The following is a 22,373-nucleotide window of genomic DNA, read 5'->3' on the forward strand; positions in this document are numbered from 1 at the left end:
AAGCTTTTTCCGCATCTAATGATATGAGAATGGCCAGTATCTTCTTTCTCTATCTTTTCAACCGGGTGAACTGCTCTGCGAATTTTTATCGTGTTGCTGTTTGCCAGAAACAAATCTGCTTTGATCAGCAACAGTCAATTCTGACACCACTTTTTCTAGACTGTGTAGCAACAGGGTAAATGGGCGTATGATATGCATTATTTCCTGTTATGAAGATAATTGTTATGAATGCCTCCAGCATGAATGGGGTAATGTCTCCATTTTGTGCACAGTAATTAAATAATACAGTCAACCAGAGCGCACGTTTACTACAGTACATTTTATAAAAAAAATACCTGAAAACCCATCTGGACCCTAGGCTTTATTGTGTTTTAATTGTTTTATCATCATTGTAGCTTCTTCCTCACAAAATGGCATTTGCTGGTGCTTTTGCCTCTGAGTCGTTAGATGCTGCAATTTTGCCAGGTCCAGGTATACCTGTTGCATCTGAAAGAGTGTGCCTTTTGCCTAGAGTAATATGTAAAAGTCTCGAAAATACACCAGCTTATCAGTTTCCTTTGTTAGTGTGTCACCACCCCTGATTTTCTTTCTTTAAAATACTCGCATACTTAGTGATACCACAGTAGAGACGCCAGCGGTATGCACACCTTATCTCCCATTACATGTAGCTTTCTTTTTAAATGGAATCCTGCCAGCTCTGATTGGTCAATATAAACCATGCTTAATTGATTTGTGTTTAAGTGTCAGTGTGGGGTTCATCCTGTATGGTACCTCAGTCTTCCTCAGTTTTAATTCTAACTCCAAGGGCTCTTTTGCCCACTGTGTATTTACATGTGTCACATAAGAGATACAGCATCCTCTGATTAATGCCTTTCAGGCATCCCATACTTTGGCATATGGTATATTGTCTGATTAATTTTCAATAAAATAGCCCTAAATTTGTTGGCAGACGTCTTCCCCCAATAAATGATCCCTCAACAAGGATGGACGCAATCTTCCCATCAGTCTTTCAATCAAATAATGCAGTAGAAGTTTTATGTGCTCCGTTGAGTGGGCAGACACAGAGATTGTGCCTGTCTCTGGGGTACATGCCTCAGTGGCTAAGGTATAGATTGCCCAAATGTAATCAATACCAGCTTTTGTTTGATGAAAGCGTGAGTGAAATGTATATTCTGTATCTGTTATATGTAAATCTCTCCAAATATCTCATTACCCCAACTCTCTCATCTTATTCTTCTTGTGCTCTGAAATCACATCTCCCACACACTGACATTTCTGTGTCTTATCCAGCAGGGGAGGCCCCATACTGCATTAAAATCTCTCAGGTGGATAATCAAGCTCCATGCAAAATTCGCATGTGTCTCCAGAAATGTAATTAGAAAGGTGTACTGTACTGCATTGAGTGCATATATATAATTGTATCTTACCTCCTTTACTACTCTTTTAGCTTCAATTATAAATGGAATAACAGATTTTATGAAAATCACCACCCTGGTATGTTTTCTATTACCTGATGCATAGTAAGCCATTGAAATGCCCTGTCCATCATTCCAGATTGGTCAGCATGCATCAAATGGATTTCTTGTAACCCTATCACATCAGACTGTGCAGCTTGCAAGTATTATTCACAGTAAGAGATGTGATTTTGATTATATGATCTATGATAGTTCCCATTTTTTTGCTTCAGTCAGTGGTGCCTCCATATCTCATCCACCCCCCGCTGCTGTTTCTGTAGATCTTAATCTGTATGCAACACTCAAAATCACCCCTTGCCAGCCACTCCAACATGAAAACTGGACATAGACGTGCAACTTGAAAAAGGTGATCAACCTTGTGGATTTCCCTTCTCCATCTTCCCCCTCAGTACAGCTCATAGGGTACATCCTATTGGACAACAGGTTTGGTTAATTTTATGGTACGTCCTTCTCTCCTCACCACCTTCACCCCTTCCCTCTGAAAAAGATACTTCTCAGTTCTCTTCCAGGGGATCCTCATCAATAGTCATAAACATTGAATATTCCCGCCCTTGTGCGGGGACCCCGGAGCATATATAAAATATACACATATTATACATGTGTAACAAACAGTCCTGCAGGCTATCATGTTAAAAACAGGCTAAAATGCTTTATTTCTATGAAGTTTTTTTTTAATTTTTTTTTTTTTATATTAAATACTACAATAGAGCATAAATATGTACCCAAGCTCCTAAAACTAGGCTTAGGGAAGTAATCAGTAGCAAACTCTAGAGAAAAAAATAGAAAAAACTGCATTGAAAAACAATGAAGCATTCTTAGCCAATAGGTTGCATGCAGGTTAGCACTGGAGAACCATAAAAACTTTGGCACCGTGCCTTTAAGACCCTGAGCACCTCCAGTATCCCACCATGCCTCAGGGGTGAAGGAAAGGTGACAGTTGGTTCACAGTTAGGTCAGTTCTTTTTTCCGGCTTCTTATGAGAGGATCCTGGAGCATTGAGCTCTCAGTTTTTCTGAGTTTTTCTCAGAAAAATTCTTTAAAAAAGCGTTTTTTCACTTTTTACTCGACAAATAACACCTTTGTCTGAGCTAGGCAGGTTTTTTCTGACAGAAAAATGCCTTCACTTTTTGTCAAATGCCCTGCTTGTGGGAAGAAGAAGGCCCAGTCAGATCCCCACTCTCTGTGCATAGTGTGCCTGCCTCAGAGTCACTGCCCTGACACTTGTAAGTACTGCAAGAACATGTCTAGGAGGACTCTGAAAGACAGAGAGAAGATCCGGCTACATGGGCTTCAGGAGAGGAAAAGAACATCGTCCTCCTCACTTCCCAGACAGCCAGAAGGCCATTCTCAGGAGAGAATGGCCCGGTCGACGTCGACAGGTAGGAAAGTACCTGTTTGTTCACCGTCGACGTCGTTGCTACCACCGTCTCACCGGCATAGATCGCCGTCGACGGCGACACACCCGACGTCGAAGGAAACGGCGTCGAGGGAACATCGCAGGGGCAGGTCTCCGTCGACGACAGCCCGCCGATCGATGTCGAGCCATCGCCGGCGTACCCGGTCGCCGCCAAACGCTGTGCGCCCCCCGACGTCAGGACACACGACGTCGAAATCGCCACGACGGCACGAGAGACATCCGCCGTCGACCTCCCATCGCTCCACGTCGAGGCACACGACGGCGAGCAGGTCGAGGTCCAAGGATCGCCGTTCGACGTCAAGGCACTCAACGTCGAGTCATGAGCAACCGGCTGGGCGTCCTTCGACGTCGAAGCCATCGACGTCGACACAGGTTTTACCTGTCCCACAGGGAGCAGAACATCGCCCCACGCCAGACAAGGCGCCATCTCCAGTGGTCTCCATACCGAGCGACTCTTCTCGGTCAAGAGCGGCATCTTCTGGGCATGTCTCGCCCATCAACCTATCTCCGAGATGGCTGGAGAGCCTCAACAGACCAGCGGCCTCCCCAGATTCGCAATATTCGCGAATGTATTCACCTACTGCCTCCCTGCCAAGAACGCCATCACCGACAGCCAGGGCAGAACGAGCTCGTTCAGCTCCTCGCCAACCGACCGCGAGGCCTAGACGCTCGGCTACAGCGTCTCGCAGCAGGTCTCGCTCTCAACGAAGATCCAGGTCGCGGTCAAGAAGAAGATCACCCTCTTGGTCTTCATCAGGTTCATCTGTCGGGCGTTACTCACCCACCCTAACAGATTCACCACCTGCTAGAGTCTCACCGGTGGATGACATTACCACATTCAACGAGGTGTTGCTAAGAGGAGCGCAGAAACTCAACATAGAGGTTCCAGAACCATCTACCTCCTCATCGGTCATCTTTGAGACTCTACAACAGAGATCAGCGTCAAAAAAGTTGCTGCCTCTAGTGCCTGGCTTGTTGCAGCCAAACATGGACACTTTTCTGGCCCCATTTCGCTTAAGTCTGCCCCGGCTAGAATTCTCAAAAAATACAAGGCTCCAGAACAGGACCCTTTATTCCTTAGAAAGGATCCGCCACCGGACTCGGTTATCATAGCTGCCGCCCGAAAGACCCACTCGGTGGCATCTTCATCCACGGTACCTCCGGATAAAGAGAGCAGGCATCTAGACTCTCTGGGGAGGAAGATATGCTTGACAGCGGCTTCAGCAATGAAGGTCTCCAGTGCGTCTGCGCTCCTGGGCAGGTATGATCGTTCTCTGTGGGACTCCCTCAGTAGATTTACAGAAAAATTGCCCAGAGAAGACAGACAAGATTTCCAGGAGATACTACAAGAAGGATGCCTGGTATCCAACCAGGTTATCAGCGCGGCAGCAGATGGGGCGGATTTGGCTGCTCATGGATACGCACATGGTATCTGTGCGAGGAGATCTTCCTGGCTGAGGCTCACTGGCTTGAAACAGGAAGCACAACAACGCATCCTGAATCTCCCATTTGCCGGGAACTCTCTATTCGGTGCCCATGCAGACGAAGAGATGGCCCGCATGAAGACCGAGGTGGATACCATGAAGGCGGTGGGCCTCGAAAGAAAGAAAGATTTCAGGCGGAGGTACAGGCCGTATGACAGGTGCCCTTTCCAGCAGAGGGTTCAAACCCCTCATTGGTCGCAAAGGTCACAGCAACGACAGGGACGCCCTCTTTTTCAAAGGAGAAACACAAGGGAGCGAGGGTCAAGTAGACCTCAACAGTCCACTCCGAAAGCACCCACCAAGCAATGAAATCTCGCTTCCCTCGACACTGTACACCACTCCGGTGGGGGGAAGTATTACGGCTTATCTTCACGAGTGGCACTCTATCACAAGAGACAAATGGGTGCTCAATATTGTCGAACATGGCTATTCTCTTCTTTTCAAACAGCCTCCACCACGCTTGCCACCAACCAAAGACAATCCATCTCATCTCAGCTTGCTACGCAAGGAGGCTCTCGCCCTCCTAAAAAAGAATGCCATAGAAAAGGTTCCACCTGCACGCAGAGGACAGGGGGTCTACTCCCGTTACTTTCTAGTGGCAAAGAAGGGTCGAGAGGGCGTTTTCAGGCCAATTCTGGACCTACGGCTGCTGAACAAATACATAAGGAAGCAGAAGTTCAGAATGCTAGCGCTTCACCAGATTTTCCCTCAACTGCATCAGGGAGACTGGATGTGCTCCATCGACCTACAGGATGCGTACTTTCACATCCCGATAGCTCCCAAACATCGAAAATTCCTGCGCTTCCGAGTAGCGTTACAGCATTACCAGTTCAGAGTTCTACCCTTTGGCCTGAAATCTGCCCCAAGAGTTTTCTCGAAATGTATGGCAGTGGTGGCGGCACATCTCCGAAGACAAAGGATATACATATATCCATACCTAGACGACTGGCTACTAAAGGCTTCTTCTCCGGAGCAGGCGAGAAGCCATCGGGACATTGTACTAGGAGTTTGCGAAGCTCTAGGTCTTCAGGTCAATTACCAGAAGTCAACCTTGATTCCAACGCAGAATCTTCACTACCTAGGAGCTATCATAAACACAGAACTCCAAAAAGTGTATCCTTCGGAGGAACGACTATCCTCAATAGACAGGAAGTGCCAGGACCTGTTGAGAGGCAGCGCACCTACGGCACGTCAGGTGACATCACTGCTGGGCTCCATGGCATCGTGCATTTTTATTGTCCCAAATGCCAGACTCCACATGAGACCCCTCCAAGAGGCATTGGAGACCAACTGGAGCCAAAGAACAGGTCGCTGGGAGGACACGGTGCGGCTACCGGCGGTAGCACTTCAGTCATTGAGATGGTGGATGCACAGACCTCACCTGTCAGTGGGTGCTCCGTTTCACCAGGTGCTTCCATCCGACACCCTAGTAACGGATGCATCTCTTCAGGGATGGGGGGCTCATTTGGGTCCTTTTCAAGCGCAGGGTCTGTGGTCAGACAAGGAAAAGCAGTACCACATCAATCTGCTAGAACTCAGAGCGGTCCATCTGGCTCTCAAGTCTTTCATACCGCTAATTCAGGGGAAAACTCTCTTGATACAGACGGACAATACAACCACGATGTATTACTTGAACAAACAAGGGGGAACGAGGTCCCTACCCCTATCGCGAGAGTCCCAAGCGATATGGCATTGGCTCCTGGCCAGAGGAATGTCAATTACAGCAGTTCACCTGCCAGGTCAGCAGAACGTGGAAGCAGACTTTCTAAGCAGACACCTGGAGGACGTTCACGATTGGGTCCTACACGGCGAAGTCGCAGAATACATCTTTGCGCAATGGGGTCGGCCTCAACTGGATCTCTTCGCAGACGAAGTAAACAAGAAATGCCCAGACTTCGCATCCAGGTTCTACCGTCCGGGATCTCGAGGGAATGCCCTGTTGATCGACTGGTCAGGGATATTTCTTTACACTTTTCCGCCGATTCCCCTCATTCCGGCAGTGATCAGCAAACTTTACAGATCCAGGACCAGAATGATTCTTATAGCGCCACAATGGCCCCGACAGTTCTGGTACACGGATCTCCTCAACCTGTCGGAAAAACCTCACAGGAGGCTGCCGTGCAGACCGGATCTTCTGAGCAGAATGGAGGGCAGGATTCTACATCCCAACCTGCCCTCTCTGAGCTTAACAGCATGGCTCCTGAATTCCTGCAGTATGGGCACCTAGGGCTCTCGCAGGAGTGCATGAACATCTTGAAAGAGTCCAAACGGCCTTCCACGCGGCGTTCTTACGCTTTTAAGTGGAAGAGATTCTACATATGGTGCTGTCAGAAAGGTCATAATCCCATACGGGCGCAGGAGGATGTCATACTGTCCTATTTGCTTCATCTAGCGAAGTCCGGTCTGCAGGTATCGTCTATTAAGGTACATTTGTCTGCTATTACAGCCTATCGCAAGTCACCTTCTCAGGAATCCTTCTTTACAAAACCTGTAGTCAAGGATTTCTTAGAGGGTTTGAAGAAAGTTTTTCCGCCAATTCGGAGGCCTTCTCCTCCATGGGAACTGAACATAGTCCTGGCAAAACTTATGGGCCCTCCTTTCGAGCCTATACATAAGGCCTCTTTACAACACCTTACGTGGAAGACGGCTTTTCTAGTGGCCATTACTTCAGCGAGGAGGGTCAGTGAAATCCAGGCCTTGTCTTCAAAAGAACCGTACACGGTTTTTCATGACAATAGAGTGGTTCTTCGAACTCACCCATCTTTCCTTCCGAAGGTGGTGTCAGAATTCCATATTAATCAGACCATATCTTTACCGATGTTCTTTCCCAATCCGGAGACTCCGGCAGAGAAAGCATTGCACTCATTAGACTTGAAAAGAGTGCTGAAATTTTATCTGGACAAGACATAATCGATTAGACACTCTAACCGCTTGTTTGTAAACTATGGTCATTTAAGGACAGGAGAGGCAGCATCTAAGCGAACAATATCAAGATGGATAGTTTCTTGTATTGTTAATACTTACCAGCTAGCTAATAAACAATTACTAGCGCGGCCTAGAGCGCATTCCACAAGGGGTAAAGCGGCTACTGCTGCTCTCCTTAACAATGTTCCGATATCTGAGATTTGTAAGGCTGCTACATGGAAGTCTGTCCATACGTTTACAAGACATTATTGTTTAGACTCAGATGCAAGAGCGGATGCCCAAGTGGGGCAGGCCTCTCTAAGAAATCTATTTGCGTAAGACATATCTATTCCTGCACTTCTATCGGACAGTCCGCTGGGTTTAGGGATGGGCTTGCTAATCTATTCAATGTTTATGACTATTGATGAGGATCCCCTGGAAGAGAAGGATAAGTTACTTACCTGTAAATCCTAGTTCTCTTCCAGGGGTATCCTCATCAAAGTCATAAACAACCCACCCTCCTCCCCGGACGCACGTCTCCTAGAAGTGCAGGACAGACTGTGTCTGGAATCAGTTATACAAATTGTCACCGTAAAAAGAACTGACCTAACTGTGAACCAACTGCCACCTTTCCTTCACCCCTGAGGCATGGTGGGATACTGGAGGTGCTCAGAGTCTTAAAGGCACGGTGCCAAAGTTTTTATGGTTCTCCTGTGCTAACCTGCATGCAGCCTATTGGCTAAGAATGCTTCATTATTTTTCAATGCAGTTTTTTCTATTTTTTTCTCTAGAGTTTGCTACTGCTTACTTCCCTAAGCCTAGTTTTAGGAGCTTGGGTACATATTTATGCTCTATTGTAGTATTTAATATTAAAAAAATAAAATAAAAAAAAACTTCATAGAAATAAAGCATTTTAGCCTGTTTTTAACATGATAGCCTGCATGACTGATTGTTACACATGTATAATATGTGTATATTTTATATATGCTCCGGGGTCCCCGCACAAGGGCGGGAATATTCAATGTTTATGACTTTGATGAGGATACCCCTGGAAGAGAACTAGGATTTACAGGTAAGTAACTTATCCTTACTTGTTGTCCATGGGTCTCAACTTAGAGTGTCACACTAGTGAGATATGACCAAATGTAATCAGTGTACTCCCTTGGGTTTCCAATTGCAGGTTGCCCAATATTTCCACTGCCTTGTTCCCAGGATCTGATCACATTATAATCCTACTTTCCATAGTATTTATGTCTTTGTGTCATCCTCATCCAACTGCTTAGTAGTGTTCATCTTATCCGGTCATTATTTTGGAGTTTGTCAGCGGTTTGAAGGTTCCCTTTGCCCTCTGGTGTGTTTTTGTAGTCTAGTGGTGGTAGATTGTCCTTGTTCAAATTTTATTTTCAGAATCATTGCTTTCCTCTTGTTTTTAGAACTTGTTAGTGGTTGTTTACCTTCAAATTTAAATGCTAGGCCACAGGGGTTCAGCCACCTGTATCTTATTTGTTCTTTTCTAAGTTCGTCTACGATTTGTTTAAATTTACTCTGTCTCTGCAGTGTGACCTGTACTATGTCCTGAAATATTTTGCACTTCTTTTTGACTTCTAGTAACGACGTGCTGACGGTGTTGTCTGGGAAGACCATCACGTGTAGTGTTGCAATGTACTTAGCCTTGATTTCCAGAGTTGCGTAGGATGAAATCGCAGTCTGCATAGTTGAGAATGCCTACAATCATCTGTCTTGGTTGGGCTCCTGGAGGTGCCTGTCTGACCAATGAGCAATATGCGTGTTCAGTTATGTAGCATGGTGACAGTGCTTCTGCTGGGAGCTAGAAATTTAGCCAGTCTCTGATAAATTGAGTGGGCTTGATACACTCCTCGCCTTCTGTTATGCCCATGATCTGGACATTGCTCTGTCGGTCCTCAGCTATGGGTTCCAGGTGATGTACTGTTTTCTGTAGTTTCAGGATATTGATAGAATCTTTGGCTTTCAATATCCGTTCCTCTGCTTCAGAAACTCTAGTGACCACTTTTCAGAGGTCTTGCTGGAGTAGGAACAGGTCACCACTTACCGCTCAGATCTTTCTCTCCAGGGAGGTTTTTGAATCTTGTGTACCTTGGAGTACTGTGGCAAGATTAAATCGGGGCACTTTGTTTTCTATGTTGGAGTGTTCTTCCTCCTATTTGTAGATCCTATTTTGTCCTTGCCTATTTGTCCTTGCCCTTGATAAGGTATTTTATAGTGTGGGGGGCAGTGAGCAAGAGGGAGGCCCAGGAGCTTTTCACCAAGTCTCAATGTGGGAGAAAGAGGGGACACATTTGTTAGGTGCCCGTGTTTCTCCAGTATTAGGGTATCTTTCATAGATTCACATGCTTGAATCATTCCCCGTTGTCGAAGTGGGAGTCCCACGGTACATAGAAAGCAATAAATAGATTTAAAAAAACTTTTTCTCCTTTTTTTTTTTTCATTGTAGTCAATAGGAAAAAACACATTCAGTTTTGTAACTATCAGCCTCATTAGAAAAGGCCCAAACTTCAGCCAATCAGGCGATACCACCCCTTTAGAATCCTCAGCACAGAGGCTCAGTCTCTCAGATTTTCTACTGCACGTTGTGTGTAAGGGAGTCTCCCTGAGCTCTGCTCAGTTTACTTTCTCTTCAAAAGATATTCTTCAGCTTTCACTTTTGTTCTTGCTGTAGTACTTCTTCCATCATGTCTACAGCAAAAAAAGGTTTGTTTAGACCTTGTGGTACCTGTGGAAAGCTAAGGCTTCATTGTGAGGACCCTCACAAGGAATGCATATACTGTCTCCATCCAGAGCATAAGGTCAAAGACTGTAAAATCTGCAGGACTTTTCCTAACAAGACTCTCAGAGACAGAGAAGCCAGGCTCCTACTTTGGCTTCAGAAATGAAAAGCCAGAGAAGCTTTTTCTGAGGAGGAGGACAGCGACACATCAGTGGCCTCAAAGAAGAGGAAAAAGTCTGTGGAGAGCTTCTCCCCCAAGAGCAGTAAGTCAGCCAAGAAGCTGCATGCATTTAAGGACAGACCTGAGGACAGGCTTCAACATCCAGGGAACTTGGTGGTAAGGTTAATCCAGAGCCATCTACGCCTGCTACCACCTCAAAGAAGCTCAAAAAATCTTCAAGTTCCCTACCACTGTCGACGTCCAGGATATCCACACCGTCGACGGCACCGTCGTCGAGCGCATCGTCGACGGCAGGTCTTCCTTCATCGACGACAACAGCTATGGCCACGTTTACGGCTCCGTTGTCACCAATGATTGTTACCTCATCTCCGCTGTCATCTACGACTATAACGTGGGTGAGCTTAAAATACGGTCCCTCACCTGCTCACACCTTGAAGATCGCAAAGAAACCGTCGACGGGTAAGAAGATGAAGTCTCTATCGTCGATGCATTCATCGACGGGTAAGCTCCGGGGTTTTTCGTCGACGATCCCACCGACGGAGGCAGCGACAGCGCGCCAATCGAGTTTGCCCTCAGAGACGACTACTCAATCGACGACACACCCGTCGACGGCACCCCCGTCGACGGTAGCCCCGTCGACGGCAGCTTCATCGACATTGGCCCCGTCGACGGCAACTCCATCGACGCTCGCATCGCCGATGACGGCTCCGCTATTGACGGCTCCGTCGACGCCTACACCGTCGACGCGAACACCATCGATGAACGTACCGTCGACGACGACTCCGTCGACGGCTCCATTTCCTGATCCTATACCCAAGCATTTTGGAGCATCTCCTTACCTACCTCAGAGGATTCTGCCAATAAAAAACAAGTCTTCTCTCCTACTACCATCCCATACATCACCTAGTAAAGTCACACCAGTACCTCCGCAGCATCTCTTTGCTGACGAGGAGGAGGAAGATGATGTATATTCGGATGATGGGTTTTTCCCAGTGGCACGAAGCCCCTCAGAACTCCGTATTAAATGTCAGGAGGAGGATGAAGAGGAAAGTGACCAGCTTTATTTAGATCAGCAGAGGCAGAGTCACCTGCAACCTCAAGAGCAGCAGGAGCAGACAATTCAGATGCCTGTTTCTTTGATAGCCAATCTACAGCAAATGATGCAGGACTATTATTCTAGATTTCCTCCACCTGGCTCCTCTACCCCGGTACAACCTCTGCATACGCCAATTTCCACCCCTGTTCGGCCATCAGATTCTACGGAACCTATCCCAGGTCCTTCATCTGGACAGGATGTTGATCCACCTTCGTCAGAGGATGAGCAGGAAGAGGGTGAAATTCAGGACACTGACTCAATCATTCCAGAATGGGATGAATACCAGATTCAAACACCATCTCCTTCTACGCCTCCACCAGTGGACTCTCCACCGCAGGACATTGGTGGTTTTCATAGTGTGATGGAAAGAGCTGCAAAAAGATTTCAACTACCAATAATATCAAAGCAGTCAGACTGTTTCCTATATGACTTTAAAGAGGATACTAGGAAGTCAGTAAGAGCTATACCCATTGTTGACTTCATTTGGGAAGAGGGGCTTAAGGTCATGCAGACGCCATCTTCTATAGCAGCAGTATTACCGAGACTTGAAAAGAAATATAAGGCACCGGACAATTCTCCAGCATGTTTGGTTAGTCACCCTAAACCAGTGTCATATCACAGGCAGCTCAGAGAAGGTCCAGAAATCCATCTTCATCTTTGACTGCCCCCCCAGATAAGGAGGGACGACAGTTGGATTTAATTGGGAAAAAGTTCTCAACGATGGCGGCCACTACTGTCAGAGCAGCAAATTCCCTAGCAGTCCTGGGAAGGTACGACCGTCAGATATGGTCCGATATGTCGCAGTTTATAGATCTATTACCGGAAGATAGTAGAGCGGAAGCGCGCAATATTTTACAGGAGGGTGAGAAGATCTCGGCTGAGATTATAGACTGCGCCACAGAAGTCTTGTCTACAGGTTTCTGCCAGTTAGCCAGAGCAGCCGTACTCAGGCGTCAGGGGTGGCTGAAATCTACATCGTTTAGACCAGAGGTACAATTGAAGATACTAGACATGCCCTATGATGGTGAGCTCTTGTTCGGCAAGCATGTAGATGATGCTTTGCAGTCTATTAAAACAGACACCGAGACAGCCAGATCTCTGGGAGCATTACAATACAGAAGACAGCCCTTTCGGGGAGCGAGAGGGAGAGGAAGCTTTTCTTATAGAGGCGGCGCACATCAATACCGTCAATACTCTTCTTATCAGGGACAGTTTTATTCCATCTTTGGCCAGCAACAGCCACATACCTTTCGAAAGCAGTCATCCACACATTTCAGACAGCAGGCAAGAGGAAAGTCGACTTATAAAGCCAAAGAGGCAGCAAGGGAACACTGACCTTCATCAGTTGCCTGCATCCAACCCCTATACCAACACTCTAATAGGGGGCAGAATTTCCAAGTTCTTCCACCAGTGGTCCCAGATTACTTCAGACAAATGGGTGCTCAATATTGTCAACCAAGGACATACACTAGAATTCAATCAGCCTCCCCCTCATGTACCACCAAGAGGTCCCCCGCCGGCCCATCTCAACGAACTTCTAGCGCAGATTGCTATCCTAATGGAGAAGGGAGCAATAGAGATCGTACCGAAGTACCAGAGGGGAACAGGTTTTTACTCCCGCTTCTTCCTTATACGGAAAAAGACAGGAGACTGGAGACCTATTTTAGATCTTCGTTCTCTCAACAAATACCTCAAGAAGCAATCATTTTGCATGATCTCCCTTCAAGACGTCCTACGCCTACTCAACCGGGGGGATTTTATGACATCCTTAGATCTCCAGGACGCATATTTCCACATTCCCATTCACCCCAGTCATCGGAAATTCTTACGATTCAGGGTTGCAGGCACTCATTACCAGTTCAGAGTGTTGCCCTTTGGCCTCAGATCGGCCCCAAGAGTGTTCACCAAGGTTTTGGCACCAGTTGCAGCCTACCTCAGGCAACTAGGGATTCAGGTGTTCTCGTACTTAGACGACTGGCTAATAAAAGCACGAACAACGACAAAAGCTGCCAGGGACACAAAGACATGTTTATCTCTCTTCGGGACACTAGGCTTAACAGTCAATTACCCCAAGACTCATCTAGATCCTTCCCAGAACATTACCTTTTTAGGAGCCGTCTTGGACACGGTCCAAGCAAGAGCCTTTGCTTCGCACGACAGACGGAAGAGACTTCAAGATCTAGCAACACGTCTCAGCAGAAGAAGGTCCGCTTCTGTTCGGACTTACAAGTCTTTTCTGGGGATGCTTTCGTCTTGCATTCCATTGATAGAAAACTGTCGTCTGCACATGAGAACACTTCAACAGCAATTAGACAATCAATGGAAACAAATAGAAGGATCTTTCGACGATGTCGTTCGAATAACCCCATCAGCAAAACAAGCTCTCAAATGGTGGAAGGATATCACCCTCATCTCGGAAGGTCAAACATTCCTGAAAGACAAGCCAGTGCATATTATAACAACAGATGCATCCTTAGAGGGATGGGGAGCACATTTACAAGATCTATCAGTGAGAGGGAAATGGTCCACTCAGGAGTCGACTCCTCACATAAACGTATTGGAGTTAAGAGCAGTTTCCTTGGCGCTCAAGTCTTTCCTCACCAACATCAGGGGTTCCTCAGTCTTGATAAGAACAGACAACACCACAGTCATGCATTACCTCAACAAACAGGGGGGTACAAGATTGCAGGCATTGTCGCTAGAAGCACAGAAACTGGCATTGGGTGATTCAGCGTCAGATATCCATCAGAGCAGAACATCTCCCGGGGATCTCCAACACCTGGGCAGATGCCTTAAGCAGGACTCGAACCAGCTGCCATGAATGGGAACTCAATCAGACAGATCTCGACCACCTCTTTCGTCGCTGTGGCAAGCCCAGTATGGATCTGTTTGCGACCAGAGACAACAAAAAATGCCAACACTTCGCAAGCTGGCGACCGCAAAAAGGATCAAAGGGGAATGCGTTTTTTATCAAATGGTCAGGGATTTATGCATACGCTTTTCCCCCGCTTCCTCTCATCCCGAGACTTCTGCAGAAAATGAAGAGGCAACCATGCCGGCTTCTATTGATTGCTCCCAAATGGCCACACCAGTTTTGGTTCACAGAACTTCTATTACTCTCGGAGCAGCCTCACATACGGCTGAGGACAATACCGGACTTGTTAACAACGAATCAGGGGCAGGTCCGTCATCCCAACCCAACATCTCTTCGATTATCAGCTTGGCTCCTGAATTATATGAATTTGACGGCCTAGATATCCCTTCAGACTGCAGGGAGGTACTTGCCTGTGCCAGAGCTCAATCTACAAACAGGACGTATAAGTTCAAGTGGAAGAGGTTCTGCATATGGTGTTCAACTTCCAACGTTCATCTTCTGAAGTCCTCTCCTGAACAGATCCTCCCATATCTGTTTCATTTAGCGAAATCGGGCCTTTCCCATTCGTCTATCAATGTCCACCTTGCTGCTATATCCCGTTTCCGACGAACATCACAATCACCATCTTTATGGTCATCCAGGATAATAAAACAATTTCTAAAAGGCTTGTTCAGGATGTTCCCGCCGCTTCACCGTCCTCCACCTCCATGGCATTTAAATATTGTGCTCTCCCAATTAATGAAGCATCCGTTTGAGCCCATTCATAAGGCAGACCTGAAATATATTTCTTTGAAAACAGCCCTCCTTCTGGCCCTCACTTCCGCGAAGAGGGTTAGTGATATACAGGCTTTCACAGTCTCACCACCTTTTCTTCAATTCAAATCAGAGGTGGTCATTCTAAGAACTAATCCAAAATTTATCCCCAAGGTTCCATCGACTTTTCATTTAAACGAGCCGGTGGTTTTGAGAACATTTTTTCCAAATCCGCGAACTCCAGCGGAGCGGGCATTACATTCGCTAGACATTAAACGATGTTTAAAATTCTATATACAAAGGACTAGCAGTTTCCGTAAATCTGAGCAATTGTTTATTAGTTATGGGCGGACCAATAAAGGCAAGGCCGTTACCAAGCAGACCATAGCATGCTGGATCTCTTCTACCATACAACTCTGCCACCAGTTAGCAGGGAAGCCGTTATCGTCCAATGTCAGAGCACACTCCACTAGAGCGGTATCCACTTCGGCAGCTCTATTCGCAGGAGTCCCTCTGAACCAGATCTGCAGAGCGGCAACGTGGACACGTGCCCACACCTTCACCCAGCACTACTGCCTGGAAGCTACTGACAGGATGGATGCCGTGGTAGGACAAGCAGTGTTACGTAATTTATTTGCATAAGGTGAGCCAATAATCTCTTTACCCTCCATCCTCTATGTATTACCAGACTAATATTTTTCATGTATATATATATCTATGTGTATATGTATATATTCATGTATATAATCTTTTAGAAGGTTGATTAGCATATTTTAACTACCTATATGAGTCCATATAGGAGGAATTGGGAGCAGGCATGCTTCTGGTGTTTAGGAACTCAACCATCTTTCTTACTGCTGACTACTCTGATTCAAGCATGTGAATCTATGAAAGATACCCTAATACTGGAGAAGAAAATAAGTTACTTACCTGTAACTGTGGTTCTCCAGTATTGGTATCTTTCATAGATTCACATGCGACCCACCCTCCTCCCCATAGGGGCTCACCTCTTTTATTTTCTTGTAATCACTAGTGAGGAGAAATCTTAGAGCCTGAGCCTCTGTGCTGAAGATTCTAAAGGGGTGGTATCGCCTGATTGGCTGAAGTTTGGCCTTTTCTGAGGCTGATAGTTACAAAACTGAATGTGTTTTTTCCTATTGACTACAATGAAAAGAGAGAAAAAGGTTTTTTTAATCTATTTATTGCTTTCTATGTACCGTGGGACTCCAACTTCGACGATGGGGAATGATTCAAGCATGTGAATCTATGAAAGATACCAATACTGGAGAACCACAGTTACAGGTAAGTAACTTATTTTCTTCTGTGTGTGGTTCCAATCCGTGTGGGCCAGGTATGCAACCTTATTTGCACTGTGGACTCCCTGCTTCTAGGCTAACTGGGAAAAAACTGTCTCTGGGTGGCACAAGGGGCCTTGTGGTCGAGCGGGCTGTATCACCCAGTGTCCAGATCTCACCCCTGGAGCAGCCCAATGAACAACTGTTAGGGGGCGGATGAGTACAGTACTAATGGGCATGGGGTAGTCCCAAGAGGAAGGCCTCTGCTCCGGTTCCCTTAATGGTGCATGGTGGCCCTGTTGATCCTCACCTGCTGCCGTGCCCCACTCGTCCATGGGTGACTGATTCAGGTCAAGGTGTGGAGCGGGATCCGGCTCCGATGCTCCATTCGTTGGGAGAGAAGCCCACCTCTGCTCCACCTCAGGCTGTCAGCTACTCAGTTGGGCCCTTTGTCCTGTGGCCCTGGGTTCATCTCCCCCTTTGCGTCTCCCGGGCCTGCTTATCTGAAGGCAGGATGTCTCATAATTGGCCCTCCCCCCAAAGGGGGCTGGGGGTGGGCATGCCACTCTGGCCCTGTGAGCACATCGGCAGCCCCGGCTGAGATTCATGCCTCTGTTTCCAGGCATGGCTGCTCTCCTCAGACAACTGAGGCCTTGCCTCGGTCTCCGCAGACCTCCTACCTCTCCCCAGGAGCTCCTGACCTTGCCTCAGACTCTGTGGACCTCGCCCCTTTCCCGAGCACCTCCAGGGCTTGCCTTAGTCACTTTCCGCAACAACCCACTCCGCTACTTTGGATTGGGCCCCTAGATTCAGAGGGTCACCAGAGTGACTCGTATGAGTTGGGAAGTGGTGCTGATGGCCAGGATAATGTCAGATTGTACAAGCTTGTCATGGGGTTTAAGATGTTGCATCCGTCATCTTGGTTGGCAGCAAACACCCCTCCCCCCCCCCCCCCCACTGTCTTGCCTCATTTAAGGCCAAGGAGTTTGACTCCATCCAACCAGCTGCTGCTGCGTATAAGACAACTCTCAATTTTGCAGTGGCCATAGATGGGTTCGCATGAAGTCTGATGACAAGTTATGCATCGCATGCTTCAATATGATGTACCAAGGGTGTGATGTAGAGGTTTTAAAGCATGAACTTATCACTGAACCTTGCAATACTTCTGTAGAAATTTGCTTGAGGGATTACATGAAGTCTGCAATTTTCACCACATGGGACCAAGTGTCAAAAAGGAGGTACACCATGCCAGCACTGACCCCAGTATGCCAAAGGCAAGCAGCTGATTGATCATCACAGTGTGAGATGGTATCTGGTCTCCTATGGAAACCTACCTTCAGACCAGTTTGTTGGAGTTGTTGACGATCCGTTTGGAATTGAAAGCCTTCTTTCAAACCATCAAGCCTTCTTTCAAACCATCAAGCCAAGGCTAGAACAGGGTTTTCATTACAATGCTTCAGCCATGTGGTACTGTAACAAGTTGGGCAGAGTGGGGTCTTGGGTCCTCTGCCACAAAGCGCTGTGCCTCTACAAGTGGCTGATTTGCCAGGGCATTTCTCTGGCCGTGGACCACCTAGCGGGATCTCTAAATGCCAGGGTGGCTCACCGTGGACCACCTAGCACGATCTCTCTAAATGCCAGGGTGGATGAACTGAGTTGCCCATGCCTAGTGGATCATGAATGGCGGTTACACCCAGAGGTGGTGCAATGTGCTTTCAGGCACCCTGTCTTGATCTTTTCGCCACCACTAAGAACATGGAATGTCAACTTTTTTGAGAGATAGAGTTCCAAAGAAGACTCCTCTTTGTAGGTTTTTCTGGTGCTAAGAAGGGCCAGGGAGTGTAGAAAAGAACCAACCCCAGATGAATTGTCCTCTGCATGAAAATCTGCAATGTACTAGCTAAGAAGCAGCCACATAAAGGATTAAGGGTTCATTCCACTCGAGCCAAGGTTGCTACTACTGCATTAACACATAGAGTGCCTTCCTGGATATCTGTCAGGCTGCTACGTGAGCATTGGTGCAAATGGTTCAGAAGCACTATTGCATTGACAGTCAGGTCTGCCGGGATAGGCTTCTTTTTCTTTTTCCATTCAGTCTGGCAGGGAATTTTGTTCTGAGCCATTCCACAGACCCTTCACTTGAGAAGGTACTGCTTTGGTATCTGTTCACATGGTGAGGAGCCTGCAGTTAGAGGTATTCATCAGAACAAGTTATTTACAACTCTTCCTCGTCTCTGGTCTGTGGAATGTACTCTTTTTCTATCAAAAAATGTCCCAAACTAGGGATCTGCACATTGGTCAAGCCAATTTGTCAATGGGCTTTGCATTTGAGGATGTATTCAAGCCTTCCAAAGCAAATGGTATCAGCACACCTGGTTGGTGCTTATATGTAGCCCTGCTAGTTACTTCCGGAGTGGAATGACAGGCATGCATGAGTGATGCTTTTGAATTTTGAGAACCAGTCTGGTGCCTTGGGGAATATTCACAAGGTGGGCAATCTGCTGTTAGATGGAGTGTCCACCAGAAAGAGCATTACCGAGAGTAAGTAATGTGTCCAAAAATAGACTTTAATAAAATATAAATCAAGTTGGTTAATTGTATACAGCATGATTAATAATCATTGATGCTTAATAAAAAATATTTTTTTTAACTCCAGGTGAAAATGTATTTTTTTTATTTAAGTGTAAGAAATCTAAATATAATTTGATATATTTTAAATAATGGAATTTTTAATTCAAAATCATAATAATGCAGTGACATGTTTTCTTTAGATCTACATTAACAAAAATTGTACAAAAATATTTTACATTAATATTTAATGTAAGCATAACAGTAACATAAAAGTATTGTTCAGTCTTTTTCCTAGTTGAATAAACTTTTTTACTTTTCCCTATACCTTGCCTTGCAGAGATCTCCATGTTCAGATTGGAGATCTCCCTTCTGTATAGTATCAGGAACTCTGCCCTATACCTAACCATAATAAGATATCTGCAATGATTGCAGAGATCTCCCTATGCTAAAACGTAGCAAGCTTTTCCCTATACTTTACCATACCTAGATCTCTGTCCTGGCGGCAGAGCCTTCCTATAGTAAAGTATAGAGAAAGGTAAAAAACGTTTATTAAACTTGGAAAAAGTTTGTGAAAATAATTATATTTTACATATTAATGTAAATTAATTTTATTTATTTTATAGGTAGAACAAAAACAAAAATGCTATAGAACTATTAATTTAATTATGAATGAAAGCTTTAATTAGTGTACATTTATTAAAGTACATTTAAATGATTTTTATGTTTAAAATAAAAAATAAATTCTCACCTAAAGCAAAAAATATATATATATTTCATTGTGCATTACTATTGATTGAACGTGATGTCAAATAATTAAAACTCAAACACAGGGCAATGGGATGAACTGACCAGAACCACTTTTGGGGGATAGGGCAGAGACGTCCCCTCACCAAGACAGGCACTAGGTCCAAAAGTGACACTTTCAGAACCTCTCATAAGACCAGTCCTGGACATATGGAAGATTCAGAAGAAGGACTGCCCTCCATCTAAAGAAGGAAGTTTGGAACTGCCTTCCTTGAGCCGGGCTCCCCAGAAGAGACTCCAAGGATCAATTAGCTGGCCTTCCGTTAGAGGAACAGGGACATAACAAGCTTCCTGAGGCCTCCCTGTAACTGCCCTGCTAACCAGCCCCAACTGGACCTGCATGAGTTCTGCTGCTGGCCTCTCGTGGAGCGAGTCCTGCTCCTGAAGAGGTGGTCCCACAGGCCTTGTACCTTTGGCTGTCATTAGAGTCAGTGTACTACTCCTGAAGACAAGGTGAAGATAAAGATGTTTTTTTGCACCAAGAATTGACTGCTCGTGTTTAGCTGCCAGTGACAAGATCTAGCGGGACCTGTTCTTCCTGCTGACAGCAACTGTCTGCCAGAGCCGCCACAGCGAAGTTCCAGCAAGACCTTCTCTCTGCACTGACATTGCCAGCCCGTGTCGAGCTCCAACGTGAATCTCCAGCAACAACCTGTAATTCGCACTACAGTAGGGACAGTCAGCCTAAACTTGTAATTTTTCCTGGTCTGGCCGACCAGATAACACGAGTGGTGCTTTAATATGTGTGGCAATATTTTCACCTTAGATTTAAAAATTCATATTTGTGGTTCTACAGATAGGATTTTTGTCATTTTGGTGTTATTTTATTTATTAAAATGTGCTCTTCTATTCTAAATTGGGTTGGGATTTTTCGCGTGTTGTGCTTTCACTTTATTACTGTTTGAGTGCTGCATAAATACTTGTGCCTCTAAAATAAGCCTGACTGCTTTTGTACTTAACTACCAGAGGATTAAGTGCAGATTAATTTAGTAACTCTTGTGGTTCACCATAACAAGGATTGTGTTTATTATTTGAGTAGGGCTTCCATCTCGCTCAAATAATAACCCAATTCCTTGCAATGACTTTGTTAAAATGTATCTGTTTTAATGAATGACAACTTAATATCCACTAACGAAATGAACACTAACAACATTGCCAATAAATTATTGTGACTGCTCTTTTACTGTACCTGAAAAAAAGAACTGTCTCCACACTGTCTCCATAAAGCTTCTGACCTTGGTTTATTTTGACAGTATTTCTCATAAACTTTGAGGTCTTCTTTCTAAAAAACAGATAATGTGTTTTACACATTTATATACAAATAGTTTTTTTCAAAACGCCATTAACACAGGCCACTCACTTGGTATAACATGTTAGTACATCAAATGATAAATGACGAATATTATGGAAAAATGTTGCAATGTTTTGTAACCAGGCTTGCAAAGAAGATTGAATTCTATGATCTTAACAGAGATATCTTGTTGCCTTTATGTCTTACCTTGAAGTGACTCAGTGCAGGTTTGACACATAAATTCTCCTCCATATGAGTTGTAATATTACTTTTGAGATCCACAGCCATATTTTTGTACATATATTTAAAATGTTTAAAAATCAGATGGCTTGTTATGTTATAATTGCTAAATAAAATATATCCTTATTTTTTTAAAAACGTTTGGTTTCAATTGTTGTGTTCTGATCAGTGAGAACCATAAACTGCTTTGGGTCATAGTAGGCCCTACTTGGCAAGAACCATACACAAGCAATGTGAGGTGACAAATATGATACACCACAAGGTGCTCAAGTCTATGGTCTACACTCCTAAATACAACCTAAATGTCAAAATGTCAAAAATACATTATAGTGATTATTTACACAGATAGAACTGGCAACTTACACTTAAAGTAATTGCTTACTGATGTTGTTAACCAGTAAGACAGCACTATCATGGCATAGTTATTGTGGACTGATATGGCTGTTAGCACTCACTATGTCAATTTGACTGGCCCTTCTATGCATACTCTGTAACTATTGGGAGAACATAGCAGAAAAAGAAGTTATTCAAGAGATAACTGTCTGTGTATTAAAAATTCCGCAATTCCCTGAAAAAAAGTTGAAGTTAGAGCTGGGAAACAAATCTAAAAACCCTTTTGGCTACTAATGTTAACTGCATTTGCCATAACACAGGCATCCTCCATGCTCTGCTCATGATCTCACACACAACATCACTGCTATCTTCTGAAATGATATCATCAGAATGATCACTGATGACATTTTAAATTATGTTATAGCTGACATCACTGAGATCTCATCTGACATCATCAACGATATCCCTATATGAACATGTCATGTGTGATGCCTAGTGTGTGCTTCTCAAGCAAGTATGGGAAATAATTAAATACCAATTTGTATATGCCAGTGAGAATACAAAGATATGAAACATTAATTCTGAGGAAAAGGACCAACATCTTAAGATATCGTTGAAGAACCAAGAGCATGTTTATTATATACTAGATATGAATATCAATTCATCAAATCTCCATAGGTAGCAAAGGTGCCATCACATAATATTTGACCTCAGTGACATCAGAGAGTTGACTTTTTCCTCTAATCTTATCCATTTGACAGGTTTATTATTCCTGCTAAGAGGCAGGACGAGGGCTAAGACTGGAAGCTACAGTTAACAAGGCTCATGGAGTCCTGCTTACTTTCTGATCCTGCCTCTGCTTTTATGAGGCTTAAAACAGGGGGTAGGAAGAGCAGTGCTAAGTGTAC

General features: G+C 45.1%; 1 protein-coding gene across 3 annotated transcripts in view; it reads right to left on the minus strand.

Annotated features, from left to right (window-relative positions):
* Nucleotides 1-22,373, minus strand: part of MCF2L2 (MCF.2 cell line derived transforming sequence-like 2) — a 1,607,631-nt gene that overhangs the window by 535,992 nt on the left and 1,049,266 nt on the right. For all 3 annotated transcript variants that reach the window (XM_069213109.1, XM_069213110.1, XM_069213111.1), the window contains exon 19: nt 20,791-20,883. In XM_069213109.1, the coding sequence (XP_069069210.1) occupies nt 20,791-20,883 (93 nt within the window). The remainder of the gene's footprint in view (nt 1-20,790; nt 20,884-22,373) is intronic.

The sequence above is a fragment of the Pleurodeles waltl genome, chromosome 11, assembly GCF_031143425.1.
Source record: "Pleurodeles waltl isolate 20211129_DDA chromosome 11, aPleWal1.hap1.20221129, whole genome shotgun sequence".
NCBI lineage: Eukaryota > Metazoa > Chordata > Amphibia > Caudata > Salamandridae > Pleurodeles > Pleurodeles waltl.